Source organism: Penicillium cataractarum (assembly GCF_028827025.1).
Source record: "Penicillium cataractarum strain IBT 29864 chromosome Unknown utg000004l, whole genome shotgun sequence".
NCBI classification, from domain to species: domain Eukaryota; kingdom Fungi; phylum Ascomycota; class Eurotiomycetes; order Eurotiales; family Aspergillaceae; genus Penicillium; species Penicillium cataractarum.
The window spans coordinates 2,223,254-2,236,963 of NW_026622740.1; the positions used below are offsets into that span (position 1 = coordinate 2,223,254).

At 52.3% G+C, this 13,710-nt stretch overlaps 4 protein-coding genes across 4 annotated transcripts; 3 read left to right on the plus strand and 1 right to left on the minus strand.

Moving 5' to 3' along the window:
- Nucleotides 1–349: 349 nt before the first annotated feature.
- On the plus strand, nucleotides 350–3,667 carry N7496_005309 (lipase ROG1 family protein; the record flags this gene model as incomplete). The annotated part of the gene is made up of 3 exons (XM_056698238.1): nucleotides 350–540; nucleotides 669–1,155; nucleotides 1,196–3,667. The coding sequence occupies 3 exons, from the start codon at nucleotides 350–352 to the stop codon at nucleotides 3,665–3,667; spliced, it is 3,150 nt and encodes a 1,049-aa protein (XP_056556763.1).
- A 157-nt stretch (nucleotides 3,668–3,824) lies between these two features.
- N7496_005310 (inositol monophosphatase family protein) lies at nucleotides 3,825–4,895 on the minus strand (the record flags this gene model as incomplete). Its single annotated transcript, XM_056698239.1, has 3 exons — nucleotides 3,825–4,500; nucleotides 4,605–4,686; nucleotides 4,778–4,895. 3 exons carry the CDS (start codon nucleotides 4,893–4,895, stop codon nucleotides 3,825–3,827), a joined length of 876 nt encoding a protein of 291 aa, XP_056556764.1.
- A 384-nt stretch (nucleotides 4,896–5,279) lies between these two features.
- On the plus strand, nucleotides 5,280–10,927 carry N7496_005311 (Oligopeptide transporter OPT superfamily; the record flags this gene model as incomplete). The annotated part of the gene is made up of 13 exons (XM_056698240.1): nucleotides 5,280–5,300; nucleotides 5,361–5,406; nucleotides 5,509–5,612; nucleotides 5,675–5,788; nucleotides 5,858–6,673; nucleotides 7,080–7,819; nucleotides 7,912–7,970; nucleotides 8,061–8,416; nucleotides 8,473–8,832; nucleotides 8,884–9,037; nucleotides 9,099–9,612; nucleotides 9,684–10,546; nucleotides 10,902–10,927. 13 exons carry the CDS (start codon nucleotides 5,280–5,282, stop codon nucleotides 10,925–10,927), a joined length of 4,173 nt encoding a protein of 1,390 aa, XP_056556765.1.
- Nucleotides 10,928–10,931: 4 nt separating this feature from the next.
- N7496_005312 (transcription factor IIF subunit TFG1) lies at nucleotides 10,932–13,246 on the plus strand (the record flags this gene model as incomplete). The annotated part of the gene is made up of 4 exons (XM_056698241.1): nucleotides 10,932–12,287; nucleotides 12,350–12,631; nucleotides 12,688–12,925; nucleotides 13,014–13,246. The coding sequence occupies 4 exons, from the start codon at nucleotides 10,932–10,934 to the stop codon at nucleotides 13,244–13,246; spliced, it is 2,109 nt and encodes a 702-aa protein (XP_056556766.1).
- Between the last annotated feature and the right edge of the window lie 464 nt (nucleotides 13,247–13,710).

Below are 13,710 nucleotides of genomic sequence, written 5' to 3' on the forward strand. Positions count from 1 at the left end.
AGTGTCAAATGTGAAACTAGAGGCCCCACTGGACTTAATTTTTTAATGGATAAGGTAGATCTGCTAGTATAAGAAAAGAAATCCTGTTATATTATCCTAAAATGATCTCTACTATCATAGAACTATTGGCAATGTCCAAACGTCCAGGCACAGCCGGAAAGACCGGCCAAAGGTAAAAAGGGGAGACGGGTGTGATCGTCCCTCAGGAACCATCTCCCGCTCACATGCTCACACGAACAACCCTCCAACTTTCTTCGCGGTCCTTCTCCCCTCATGCACCCTTACAGCCAACCTAAGCTTGCGATTTCCCTCGCGTACTGTTAGGTCATGGAACGATCTATCGGATCCGATGCTCATAACCCCCCGAACGTATTCCGCATCGCAGACTCCCGACCAAGCAGCGGCTGATAGCCGCACCGAGGGCGCGCCCCGTTTCTATACCCTCGCTGGGTGGCGCCAGAGTCTTGTCGAAGATAATCCAACTGCCGATATGCTGTTGGTTCATCAGACTGGAAGTGTACGAGTAGGGGAGATTATTCGGTACGTCCTTTTTGCTTCTCCAAACCCTATCCGCGGACATCCCGGAGATGGGCTGTTACGAGCAGCCTTGCTTGGCCCACCGGTCGTACAACGAGAGGAGGCTAACAGAATGTTGTTCGCCTGGCTAGATATACCTTTACCTATACCCCCGCAGCGGATCCAATCTTACCCATCCCTTCCGAGCTTCATGTGAGAGTGAAGAATACCTCCGCGATCCCCCTCCGCGCCGCCTATCTTCACGGTCCATACACCTTATATGCGGCCTGCTACCCGTCCACATTCGATCCCAATGCCAAATATGACCAGCAGAATACCGAGGGTGTCCCGCAGTTCGAGCCGTACCTTAAAGCGGGCGGCAACTGGGATGCAACCATCAAGATGCCGGCGCGCTTCGGGGACTCGCACAACTTGGCCGTGGGACATCTGGGGTCGGAGAGTGATCGGACAGTGACCTGGGTGATTGAAATAGTGTCTCAGGTCATATTTTCAAGCAGTGCTGCGGTTCATTTCGAGCTGCTGGTTGCTCGTGATGCAAAATCCATCGAGTACTTTTCCGCTGGTAACTCGGGTGCCGCTGGTCATGGACCGCCGGGCAAATTACAGGACCACTGGCCAGTGGGGGAGCACAAGGGGGCAACCCGTCATTGCTACAAAGGGTGTATACTCGAAATCCACTTCGCTGCGTGTCGATGATACGAGCAGCTTGTGGAATAGCCCGCCACTACCATCGTGGACATCCGAGGCCACAGATACTACGCCCGAGCGGACGGACTGCAATTCCGAGGACGCTTCACCTGAAGCCACGGGTAGTACGACCAAAGCGAAACCAAGGAAGAAGAAGAAGGTTCATCTAGTGGTAATCACTCATGGATTGCATAGCAATCTGGGTGCGGACATGCTCTATCTGAAGGAAAGCATTGACGCCGCTGCTATGGCCAAAAAGAAGAAGGCCCACTCCGAAGACGGCATCAAGAGCGAAGATAGCGCCGAGAACGATGATAATGATGACGATGACGAAGAAGTCATCGTTCGAGGATTCTCCGGCAACGCGGTTCGTACCGAGAGGGGCATTCAGTATCTCGGCAAACGCCTGGCCAAGTATGTTCTATTGATGACATACCCAGATCAACCATATTATCCTTTGAAAACTGGGAAGACAAAGTCTTTTCCTCGCCCGTTCAGTGCTCGGAAAGATCAGGTTCAACCCTCCCATGAGCCATTTTCATCCTCGGCGAATCACGAGAATGTCCTAGATGGCGATGACCACGCTTACAAAATCACCAGCATCAGCTTTATCGGACATTCTCTTGGTGGTCTGATCCAAACGTATGCCATCGCATACATACAGAAACATTCACCGGAGTTTTTCGAACGAATTCAACCCGTCAACTTCATTGCCCTTGCATCTCCGTTCCTGGGCCTTAGTAACGAGAATCCGCTGTACGTGCGGTTTGCCTTAGATCTAGGCTTGGTCGGACGGACTGGACAAGATCTTGGACTGAGCTGGACGTCGCCAAAAGTCCGCACTGGCTGGGGTGCTATTATTGGTGGTCGAGGAGACTCGGGCAAGGACCAAAGCCATGCAGACCCCGGATCAAAACCGCTACTGCGTATCCTACCCTGTGGCCCAGCACACGAGGTACTTAAAAAGTTCCGTCATCGAACTGTGTACTCCAACGTGGTCAACGATGGGATTGTTCCCCTGCGCACGTCATGCCTTCTTTTCCTTGATTGGCGAGGTTTGGACCGAGTTGAGAAAGCGAGAAGAGACAACGGTATCGTCGGCACTATGGCTGAATGGGGTTGGGCTGAATTGACTGGTGCTAATTCCAAGTCTCCACGGCTGGCTCGCCCCGATGAAATTCCACGCTTGGGCGAAGGTCAGGATGCGCCCAAGGACGGGTCTGCCGCCTTGACGGACGAGGCACAGCGCTTACAAGAGGATGAAGATCTTGCCCGACCCGAAGAGGCATCCTCGCCAGCTCCCGGTCAATTCCTTGCTACGAGAAAGTCGTCTCTGCATGCTAGTAGCGTGGGAACGGAGTCAGTACATAAAGACGTCTCAGAGAATAACTCGGGTCCTTTGAGCACTCTCCTCGCCTTCTTCCGCCCCAAGGAACCAAAACAACACCATCCCAGTGGCAAGCATGCTAAGATCTACAAGCGCAGCCAAACCCTCGCCTCGTTCGACCCCAACGAGTCACCCGCACCGGTGGTTCGTGGGAATTCTCTGTATGAAGAAGATATCGGAGTCAATACACCTCCCAAGACCACATTCTTCGAGTCAGCTGGAGATTTGTTGATGCCACCTTTACCCCCGACTGACTTCATTCTGGACCCTGCTGCCCGGCCTCGAACCATCTTCCATGACCGTATCTATCATCCAGAAGACATTCCAGTTCCATTACCAGTCAAGCGACGGACCTTGACATTCGCCTCATTACAACCCAAGCATGCAAAGACCGCACCTCCTCAAGCAACGCATTTGCCTTCGAGTTCTACCTCCAACGTCAAGAGCAGCGAAAGTGGGCTCAAGGTCGAAGAGAAAATTGCCAGGGCTTACCACCGCGATCTGACCTGGCGCAAGGTCCTTGTTCGCCTCGAACCCGACGCACATAATAACATCATTGTGCGTCGCATGTTCACCAACGCCTATGGGTGGCCGGTTGTGAAGCACCTTGTTGACACGCACTTTGGCCATTCCCCCAACGTTGAGATCGATGATACCCTGAAATGCAATGGCGAACGGGCCAAGGCCTTGAATGTTGGGCCCACCAGCTCCGGCGACGAAGTCGAAGGCCAGTCAGATGATACCACCGATGGGAACTCGACTGAGAATGAGCGTGCTGGACCAGATCACACACATGGGCCTGCCGAGAGCCCTTCCTGCTTGGAAGGATACCCTCAGCTGCACGATCTTGCCGATGCATTACCCGTTGAGGATGAATCACCTGAGACGGCGAGCACCCATACCCGATCCCAATCTCACTATACCGATGTTTCTCGACAGGACTCGGCGCGTTGGACAGATCGTCAGGTAGACGAAGATGACGACCGTGAATCTGGGTTGGACGTGGAAGGGCATACTGAGTTTCGATGGTCTCCAGCTCCACCGTCTCCTGCTTGAGCGACCAGGAAGTGCTTGCCAACATTGAAATTGTACATAATCATTTGCCTTCCTAAATACCCTGTAATTAATTCACTTCTATTTTAATTCGACCTTCTCTATACATATCGTTCCCATCTCCATTTTCAATCTCAGCATCGGCATCGACTCGGTCTTTCTAATACTCCAATCTGCCCTGGATATAGCTCCAGAATTCCTCCACCAGCTCCTTCTGACCAGCCTCCGGTGCACCTCGGATAGCCAAGTACCTCCGACCATCCAGAGCAGTCTCCCAGCCTCCAGGGTTACCATCCACCATAATACCTCCCGCCTCAGCCAAGATCACCCAAGCAGCACAAACATCCCACGCCCAACACCCACCCTCCCAGTAAAGATCCATCGTGCCCTCCGCAACAGCACATATATTAAGCGCCGCCGACCCCAAACTCCGGAACGAGCGAACCATCGCACCCCCATCCTCCTTCGACTGACCCAGTTTCTCAAATGTGCGCACCTTCGTCTCCCAATTAGGTCCAGTACGGTCCGAGCCCCATTCAATAGCAACCAGCGCATTGGGCAAACCGGACAGAGGCTCGACGTTGTCACCCTTCAGGGGAAGACGAGTCTCCTGGTTGCGGAACGCACCCTGGCCTCGAATACCTGACCAGAGAGTCTTGGTGAAGGGGTTGTAGACGACTCCTACGGCGGGGACTCGGCTGATGGCGAAACCGAGCGACACGCAGGCGTAGGGGAAGCTGTGGACGAAGTTGACGGTGCCGTCGATCGGGTCTACGACGAAGGTTGGGGCGTCTGTTATGGGGCTCGCGGGGTCGTAGGTTTCTTCTCCGTGGAATCTAGAAGAGGGAGATGGGTTAGAGTCATAATTGGGTGTATAATTGATGTGAATGTCTCAAGTATATTCTGACTGGCAGGTATAGGCTCGAGGGAGGAGGCGTACTCGTAATCGGGGTATTTCTCTTTCAATGAAGTCGAGATCATGTTCTCGACGGCGCGGTCATACTCAGTGACTAGATCGGCACCTGTAATTAAGAAGTGATACGTATTAGCAACTGCTTGCTGGTACATTGTGTACTCTTTCCCGATGCCGCTCGATGCCTGGGCTAAACGTACTGTTCTTCTTCGAGCCAGTGCCGCTGTTGTCTGGGAGGGCATTGTTGATGATATCTCCAGCCTTGTAGGCTAGCGAGACTAGAAAGTCATGGATTTCTTTCAAATTGGGGGTTGACATGGTGGGCGATGGAGTGTTGAGGATCGAGAAGTCGAGAAAAGGAGGAGAACAGAAGCCCCGCGGACTTGCGGACTGGCGGCCGGACGAGGCCCCTCATTGTGACAGCCAATGCGGGGTGTGTACAGCACTGGCAACTCTGTGAATTTATTGAGATGAGTAGGTATTTTGAGATAATAGGTATTAATGGAATGGTCGTACTATTTACCATTGGATGTAATTGATTTATAATTCCATGTGGTGCTATTATACTACCAAATACTATGAGATTCTATAGTCCTCCATTGTATATTCCGCCAGTCAGTGACGTCGCCCCCCACTTCGCCGAAAAAAAGTTTCGTGCGATCAACTCCATCAATACCACCTTCAACATATTCCCCCTCCACGATGCCGACAGAACTAGAAGAGGTATTTCATGTCTCTCTTCATGACCAGGACTATGGATTTACAAACTGACCTTCTCCCTAGCTGGTGGAGTTCCTTCACCACGGCAATACGCAAATTCGACAGATTGGTAAGACACTCCGCCAGCGCCCCGAAATTCGAACTCCCGTTTCCAAACCCCCAAAAGTCAACGTCGCATCGATCAATGTCTGATACGTATATCCTCCTTCAGCCTGTGAGAACCTAGTTGGTTTCTCTACCGCCCAACCAAGCCTTTTCAAGCGACAGCAACTACTCCCCGTGCGCGACCTGAAGCTGCTGGCCAAAGACTACACTGTGCGTGCGACCCTTTTCGGCTCCGTGGAACAAGTAAACTGACATAGACTCGGTATCCCTAGCCCATTGCGAAGAATGCCTTGACGATTCTTATCAACCTCGCCAGTGACGAGGAGATCCTGGAGTGCCTGGCCAGCGATGACGAGTTCCTTGAAATCTTGTTGAGGAAGCTCATGGTAAGTGCTTTCTTGTGCGACACAAGCCCACGGCTCCTTGGAAACTAACCTTGTACCGTCTTGTCTCAGAATGTCAAGGAGCCCAACGCTGACGAGTTTGCCATGTTGCTGGCTAACCTCGTCAAATCCGACCACCTCAAGAAACTCCACACACTAAAGCGGAAAGCCCCCGCGGCGGTTTCTACCTCTGAGAATGCCATTGACCAGCTGATGGATTGCTTTGTGAAGGGTGCCGAGGGTGATCTCAACAAGCACGCCAACTTCGATTATCTCTCCTACCTCTTCGCCGATCTGTCCCAAACCGAGACGGGGAGAGCGTACTTCACCACGCGGCAAGAGTACGACGGAGTGGTCCCGATCACTAAGCTGACCGTCTTCACGGAACACAAGAGCGACATTCGACGCAAGGGTGTTGCCTCGACCATCAAGAATGTAGCCTTTGACGTCTCTTCGCACCCTATGCTTTTCGGCGAGGACGAGGCCAACTTGCTGCCCTATCTCCTTCTTCCGATCGCGGGACCCGAAGAGTTCCCGGATGACGAGATGATGTCCATGCTGCCAGATCTGCAACTCCTGCCCCCCGATAAGAAGCGTGATAGTGACAACACTATCATTACCACCCATCTAGAGACTCTGCTCCTCTTGACTACGACTCGGGATGGCCGAGACAAGATCCGCGCCGCGCAAGTGTACCCCTTCGTTCGAGAATGCCATCTCCACGTGGAGGACGAGGACGTGCGCGAGGCCTGTGACCGGCTGGTGCAAGTGATTATGCGAGACGAGGAAGGCGAGGGAGAAAAGACTGACGCCGAATTGGCGGAAGCACAAAAGCAGATTGAAGACGCTCCTCAAGCGCAACCTGCACAGGATGAGGACGAGAAGGTGGTGGAGCTGTTCTAAGCATGTTGATGACCTTTTATATATTGTATATCCTGATAGACTTTTTGGGGGTATAACCCACTGATCATATACTATGGCTTTGCTGTCATCATCTATTCAAGAATATTCAAGAATTTATTCCAGATATACTCCAGATACATACTCCCATGTAGTTCTCTAAACGGGACTCGTCGAGATGGATTCGTCGACTGTGGGGCTTCTCCACCACAATTGCACCACTCAACGCTCCCAATTCCTTTAAGATCAACCTGACTGAACTGTCCGAAGCTCCGTTAACTCGCTTGACTCGCCTAAGAGCAAGACTACTGCACGCTCTAACCCCAAAGAAGCTAACATTTCATCATTGCACTCACCTCCCCCCACCGTCACCACGGCCGCCATCCCACTGCAGACGCGGAAGCGGACTTGTCCCCCGAACCCGAGGGGACAACCTGAGCTCTCCGCCGAATCGGACCGAGTCGACGATCCCGATTCTCACGTCTCCCACGAGGAAGGCGACACTCCCACGCTCACAGACACAGAGCAGGGCCCTCACAGACCCAACAATGGAAGTAGCGACCCGGACGAGCCCCTCGAGTTAACCCCGCCCGACGATTCGAAGTCGCTCGCTCAACGCTTCCGGGTTTTCATGTCTCGAGCCCCTCTTCTCCGGACGTCGCCCGCACTGGGCTCGTCTTCATACGGAGCTGTGCGTATCCCACAGGACGAGTCCGACGACAATGACGACGACGATGTTGATCCTGCTGCTCGACGAGATAAACCTGCCCCGGAACGGTCTCCCGGCAGGCTACAGCGGGCGAGCTTCGAGAGCTGTGCCGAAGGCCCTTCGACCGATGCACTCCACCGTCGACGATTATCCAAATCCAAGCAATCACATTTTTCTGGTCGGCGTATGAGCAGTGCTTTATACACGGAGGGCCACAAGCGGCGACCCTCGTCGGCCACTTCGGACGTAGGAATGGGCCCCGATTCCAAGTTCTCGTTCGCAACGGGGCTTGCGGTACCTGGGAATCCTGTGATGCAGGAAACCCCAGCATCCTCGCCGTACATGACAAGCGACGATGAGGATGTGTTGGATATTGAGGACGAAGATGCAAAGCCTTTCGATGAGGATCCCCCGGATAATTCGCCGTACGTTCTGTTTCAAATCGGTCCAGGTCCACAGATCGACCCTGCGTTTCCCCCATTGAGATTACGAATGGTTATTGACAAAGAAATTACAGGTATGCGCAAGTGCGGGCAACTGTCCCGGCGACGGACGATATTACGCTCTCTATCAATAGTAAGTCCTTTCCCACCCCGCAGGTTCATGCCCGAAGCTTCGATCTGCCCCGCTTGGTGAAACCCTGTCTGACATTTGTACCTCATATAGCCCCTCGCATGTGGATTCTTGCATTACTTTTCTCACTGACTGGCTCGGCTGCCAATCTTTTTTTCTCCCTCCGCTACCCGAGCGTCGCTATTACTCCGATTATTGCGTTGGTTTTGGTTCACCCATTGGGCAAGTTCTGGGATGTTCTGTTTAAACGGGCAGATGACCCCATCGAAGTTTTTGAGAATGGAACGCTCGATCATCGAGAATCACGATCGGGCGATCTTGATTCTCCTGATCCGTCTCTGCTCACGAGGATCCGACTTTGGTTTGGCCAAGGACGTTGGAACGAGAAGGAACACGCATGCGTCTATATCAGCAGCAACGTTTCTTTTGGATTTGCATTTGCCACTGATGTTGGTATCCTGCCCAATTCGCTACCAGCCTCATTCTAACAATAATCTCTCACCAGGTCATCGTCGAGCAACACAAATTTTATCAGCAAGAGGTTCCAATCTTGTATCAGCTGCTGCTCATCATTTCTACACAAGTCCTGGGTTATGCATTTGCCGGATTGACTCGACGCTTCTTGGTTCGGCCTTCGGCCATGATCTGGCCGGGGACTCTCATGTCCACTGCTATGTTTTCCACTATGCACAAGACCGCCAATAAGAAGGCCAACGGATGGAGCATCTCCCGGTACAAGTTCTTCATTCTTGTATGGGCCGGTGCCTTCGTCTGGTACTTTGTACCGGGATTGTTGATGCCAGCCCTCAGCTACTTTAACGTTGTGACCTGGTTCGCGCCCAAGAATGTCGTTGTGTCCAATCTTGTACGTTACTGGTTCCTTAACTTTGGATATATCTTTTGCTGACCGCTGTAGTTTGGTGTTGCTTCGGGTCTCGGGATGTTGCCTTTGACTTTCGACTGGGCTCAAATCGCATATATCGGGTCACCCTTGCTCACGCCATGGTGGGCAGCAGCCAATATTGTGACTGGCCTGGTGGTGGTTATTTGGATCATTGCCCCGATCTTGTGTAAGTCTTGAGAGGTCCTTAACAACCAGCCTGATGGCTGACTGACCATGTGACATTACAGACTATAAAAATGTGCTCTTCTCCTCATACATGCCCATCCTTTCTGCGGCAGTTTTTGACAACACAGGCCACCCATACAACGTGAGCCGAATCTTGACGCCGGACTTTCTCTTCGATCAAAAGGCGTACGAAGAATACTCTCCAGTTTATCTTCCCATCACCTATGTCTTATCATATGGTGTTCAATTTGCCGCTCTGACCTCCCTGGTTACCCACACCATCTGCTGGTATGGTAATGATATCTTGCACCAGACTCGCAAGGCCTTCGAGGAGCGTAGGGATGTACCAGGCTTTGAGACATACCAGCCTCTGCGAACAGAAAACGGACATGCTTCTCCACCGCGACACCCTCGTGAGGCATCGAGAGTTAGTTCTCACGAACCGAGTCGGGAGATGCCTTTGGGAATGGAGGATGTGCATTGCCGTCTAATGAGACGCTACAAAGATGCTCCTCTAACGTGGTACCTGATCGTGCTCATTACGATGCTGGTCATTGCCACCTACACTGTAGAGCAGTACGTTTATCCCCTTCTTATTGCCGCGAATCTACTGGCGAGTACTAACCATTGTCCTTCCTGTTTTAAAGCTACCCGGTCCACTTACCCTGGTATGGCCTCTTTCTGGCACTGCTTATTACCAGCGTGTTCTTCATTCCCGTCGGCATCATCATGGCTGTTACAAACCAACACAGCAGTCTTTATCTGATCTGCCAGCTCTTGTGTGGCATTGTCTTTCCTGGACGGCCAGTTGCGAACATGATCTTCGTGACTTACTCTTACATCAGTTCAGCGCAGGGCATCAAGTTCTCATCAGATCTCAAGCTCGGACACTACATGAAAATCCCGCCACGCATCCTCTTCGGTGTACAGATGGTGGCGACCTTGGTATCTAGCTTGACACAGATTGGTGTTCTGAACTGGATGTTCTCCTACATTCCCGGGCTTTGCACTCCCCAGGCTTTGAACGGCTTTAACTGTCCTATTGCGCGCGTCCATTTCAACGGTAGTATCCTCTGGGGTGTCGTTGGGCCTCAGAGATTCTTCGGTCCAGGTGGACTCTATCGACCTCTCGTCTGGGCGTTTCTGATAGGCGCGGCAGCACCCGTCGCGGCTTGGATCTTAGGTCGTCGCAGCAAGAAGAATTTCTGGCGGAAGGTCAATTTCCCTATTCTCTTTGGCAGTCTCAGCTGGATCCCTCCTGCGACAGGGCTGAACTTTTCTGTCTGGGCGCTTGTATGTTTTGTGTTTAACTACGTGATCCGCCGACGCAGGACCGCCTGGTGGGAAAAGTACGCCATGACGCTCTCAGCAGCCTTGGACTCGGGACTGGCATTTGCCGTGCTCGTTGTCTTCTTCTTCCTCATTTACCCTGGCTGGGTTGATGGGTTCAAGTGGTGGGGAACGGAGATCTATAAGCAGGGATGCGACTGGATCGCATGCCCGTACAGGCGTTTGGAACCGGGACAGAAGTTTGGCGAATGAGAGATTCCTGGCCTAAGATGAGAACTACATACACTTATATGTATAGAGTGTACTATTCAATGATATATGAAAGTAACGAATTCAGTTTTCTTTGATTGCAAAGTGAAAAGATGAAAGAATAATGAAGTATAAACCTGTCGTGGCGATACCCTTGCGAAAGGATGAGGGCAGTGCTTACCTAAGCGTGCGATCACTGCCCGTGACCTCCAACTCCGACTCCAGCTCCCCCCCAGACCTCTCGTCTTCTTTCATCCTGTTGACCCAGTCCCCATCTTACCTTCCCCGGTGGATGTGCTGCAATATCACTTTCTTGACCTGAGAAGACGCGCCATCACGCTCTCATCTCTGAGAAAATGTCAACTCCAACCAACGCCTCCAACGGCCCCACGCCAACGGGGACCACGGGGACCAACGGCGCTCCTCCTCCTCCGATGAGGATTCGCCGCGCCCGGAACGCAGGCGACCCCCTCGTTCGCCCAAAGAGAAGGCCCGCGAGGCCTCTGGGAGCTGCTCCCGGCGGAAATACCGCAATCAAAACCTTGCCCGCACGTCCTTCGGTCCCCGGCGCCGCGTCCCTACCACTGCCTCCCAAGCCCCGACCAGCTCTCGTCCCAGATCTACGCTCCGTCAACGGATTCAGCGGGCCTTTGTTATCTCAGAAATATGTTGACTACCCGCTCGTTACCACGAGAAAGGCTTTGCGCGAGGGGTTGAAACACCACGTTGCCCGGTTCTCTTCCAAACGAACTATCGACCCGCGCGATGAATCCCAGTTTACGCGCCCCGTCAGACTTCATCGCCGAGACCCGCGCGCCCGAGCCCATGAATCGCATGGAGAGAAGATGGTCGGACCTGACGGCCAACAGCTGGACGAGGCCGAACGGGAGGCCTTGGATGCTCGAAGAGCCGCGCGCGAGAAGGAGCGCGCTGAGAATATGGCGCAGATTGCGCCCTCGGTCGGGTCGACTGCAAAGAGGCCGAATGCTCCCAAGCAGAAAACACAACAAGTCTTCAAGTCGGACATGACCAAGGAGGAGATTGCTAGAGCTCGCATCAAGTATGAGGAGGCTCTACCGTGGCACCTTGAGGATTTCGATAACCGCAATATCTGGGTGGGCAACTATGAAGCTGCGTTGTCGGAGACCCATGCAGTCTTTGTCCTTGAGAACAACAAGATGCGCATGATCCCCGCTGAGAAGTGGTACAAATTCAGCGCCAAGCAGCAATTCAAGGCTTTGACCATCGAGGAGGCAGAGAAGCACATGTCTAAGCGCATGAAGGACCCTCGGTGGTTCATGGAAAAGCAGAAGGAGGTCGAGATGAAGAAAGAACTTGATCTATTTGCTAAGCAGCACAAAGTCTATGCCGGCAAACAAGGTGGCTTGAGCGGTAGAGAAGGCTTGGAGGCCAGTGAAATGGACTTCGAAGAAGACCGATTCGCCGATGACGAAGAACATGCTGATCTGTTCAACGACGAACAAGATGAAGAGACCAAGGCAGCTGAGCAGCGAATCAAGCAAGATCAATTGAAGGCGAACGTGTTCGACCTCAAGCAAGAGAAGGACTACGAGGAGGAGGAGGAGCGGGAGAAGAAGGAGCGTGAAGCCCGCAAAACCTTCGGCAAGAGGGTCCGCAAGGCTCTCAAGAAACGAGAGAGGAATTACGAGTACAGCAGTGGCTCCGATGTCAATCCATACACTGATGAAGAGGTGCGATCTTTCTTTTCTATTGAGATGTCGAGTATACAAAATACTGATTTGATTGCATACAGAGCTCTGATGACAGCGAGGTCGAACGCCAAAAGGAAGAAGAAAAGCGCAAGGCTGAGGAGGAAAGACTTCAGCGAGAGAAGGACTCGGCCACATCTACCAAGGGCAGCAATACACCCTCGGGTCGCCCTAAGCACACAGATGCTTTGAAGAAGCCAGCACCTGGCTCTCGCAAGCGCTTGGGATCCCCAGGCTCGGACGCAAGTGGCACCGACACTTCTCGAAAGAAGGCGAAGAACAAGCATCAGCCCACTTCGCGCCCAATGTCCCCATCTGCAGCACAGGTGAGTAACTATATTCGACTCCGGTTATATCAAGAGGAATGCTAATTGACTTATAGGCCGGTAAGAAACGCATTCGAAACAATCCACTCGGCGGCTCTGGATCCGGCAGCGAGGTCGATATCGGTGTTGGATCTGGAGGCGAGCTGAGTGAGAGCGGCAAGACCAAGAAACTAAGATTGAATCCCCCATCAGCCACTTCGCGCAGTGGCACTCCCCAAGGATCCCGAGCTGCGAGCCCCGTCGCTGGCAACCAGTTCCCCGGTAGCCGAGCCGCAAGCCCCGATGGACCAAGAGGCAAGTTTCTCCTGTGATTGATTCAACCTTGAATCAATCTATATGTATACAGTAGTATTCATGATGTACTAATACCTACCGACAACAGGCGCCGGTCGCTCCACCCCCATCCCATCCGGCCAACCATTCCCCACGCCCGCCGAAATTCACGCCGCGATCCCCGCCACCGGAATCACCAGTTCCGACCTTCTACGTATTTTCCGTCCCCGCATTGGCGAGTCCAAGGAGAACCATCGTCGTTTCATTGCCATCGTTAAGGACGTCGGTTTGTATGGTAAGGAGGACAGACTCTTGCGGCCTGGTACCTGGAAGGCTACTTAGGCGAGGGGTTGTTTGGCAATAGCCATGATTTAATGGGAAGTTGTAGGACTCCTTTTCTCTTTTTTTTGGCGGGAGTTGAATTTTCTTGTACGATAATACGTTTTAGGGAAGTGAGAATGGATTTGAGGGGTTCTTGAATGATACAAATTTCTTTATTTGTAGAAGTAGCTCTTCTGATTTTATGATTGCGGCCCGCAGAAGCCTCTAAGGTCATAGTAGTAGGATATCGTGTAGGTGTCTTGCAAGATGGTTATTGAACCATCTCTAGCATATGGACACTTGGAGAAAAGCCTCTGGGAAGACGGTTTAATAAGAAATCTCCCATTATGGCAATATAGCCTCGGCTAGATAGACACTCTACTGAACCAAAGAAACATTCTATAAGAAAACCAATTGAAAAAGTAAAACTAATAAAAGAGATGTAACAAAACCAAAACATATACATGCAACAACAATCAACAGCG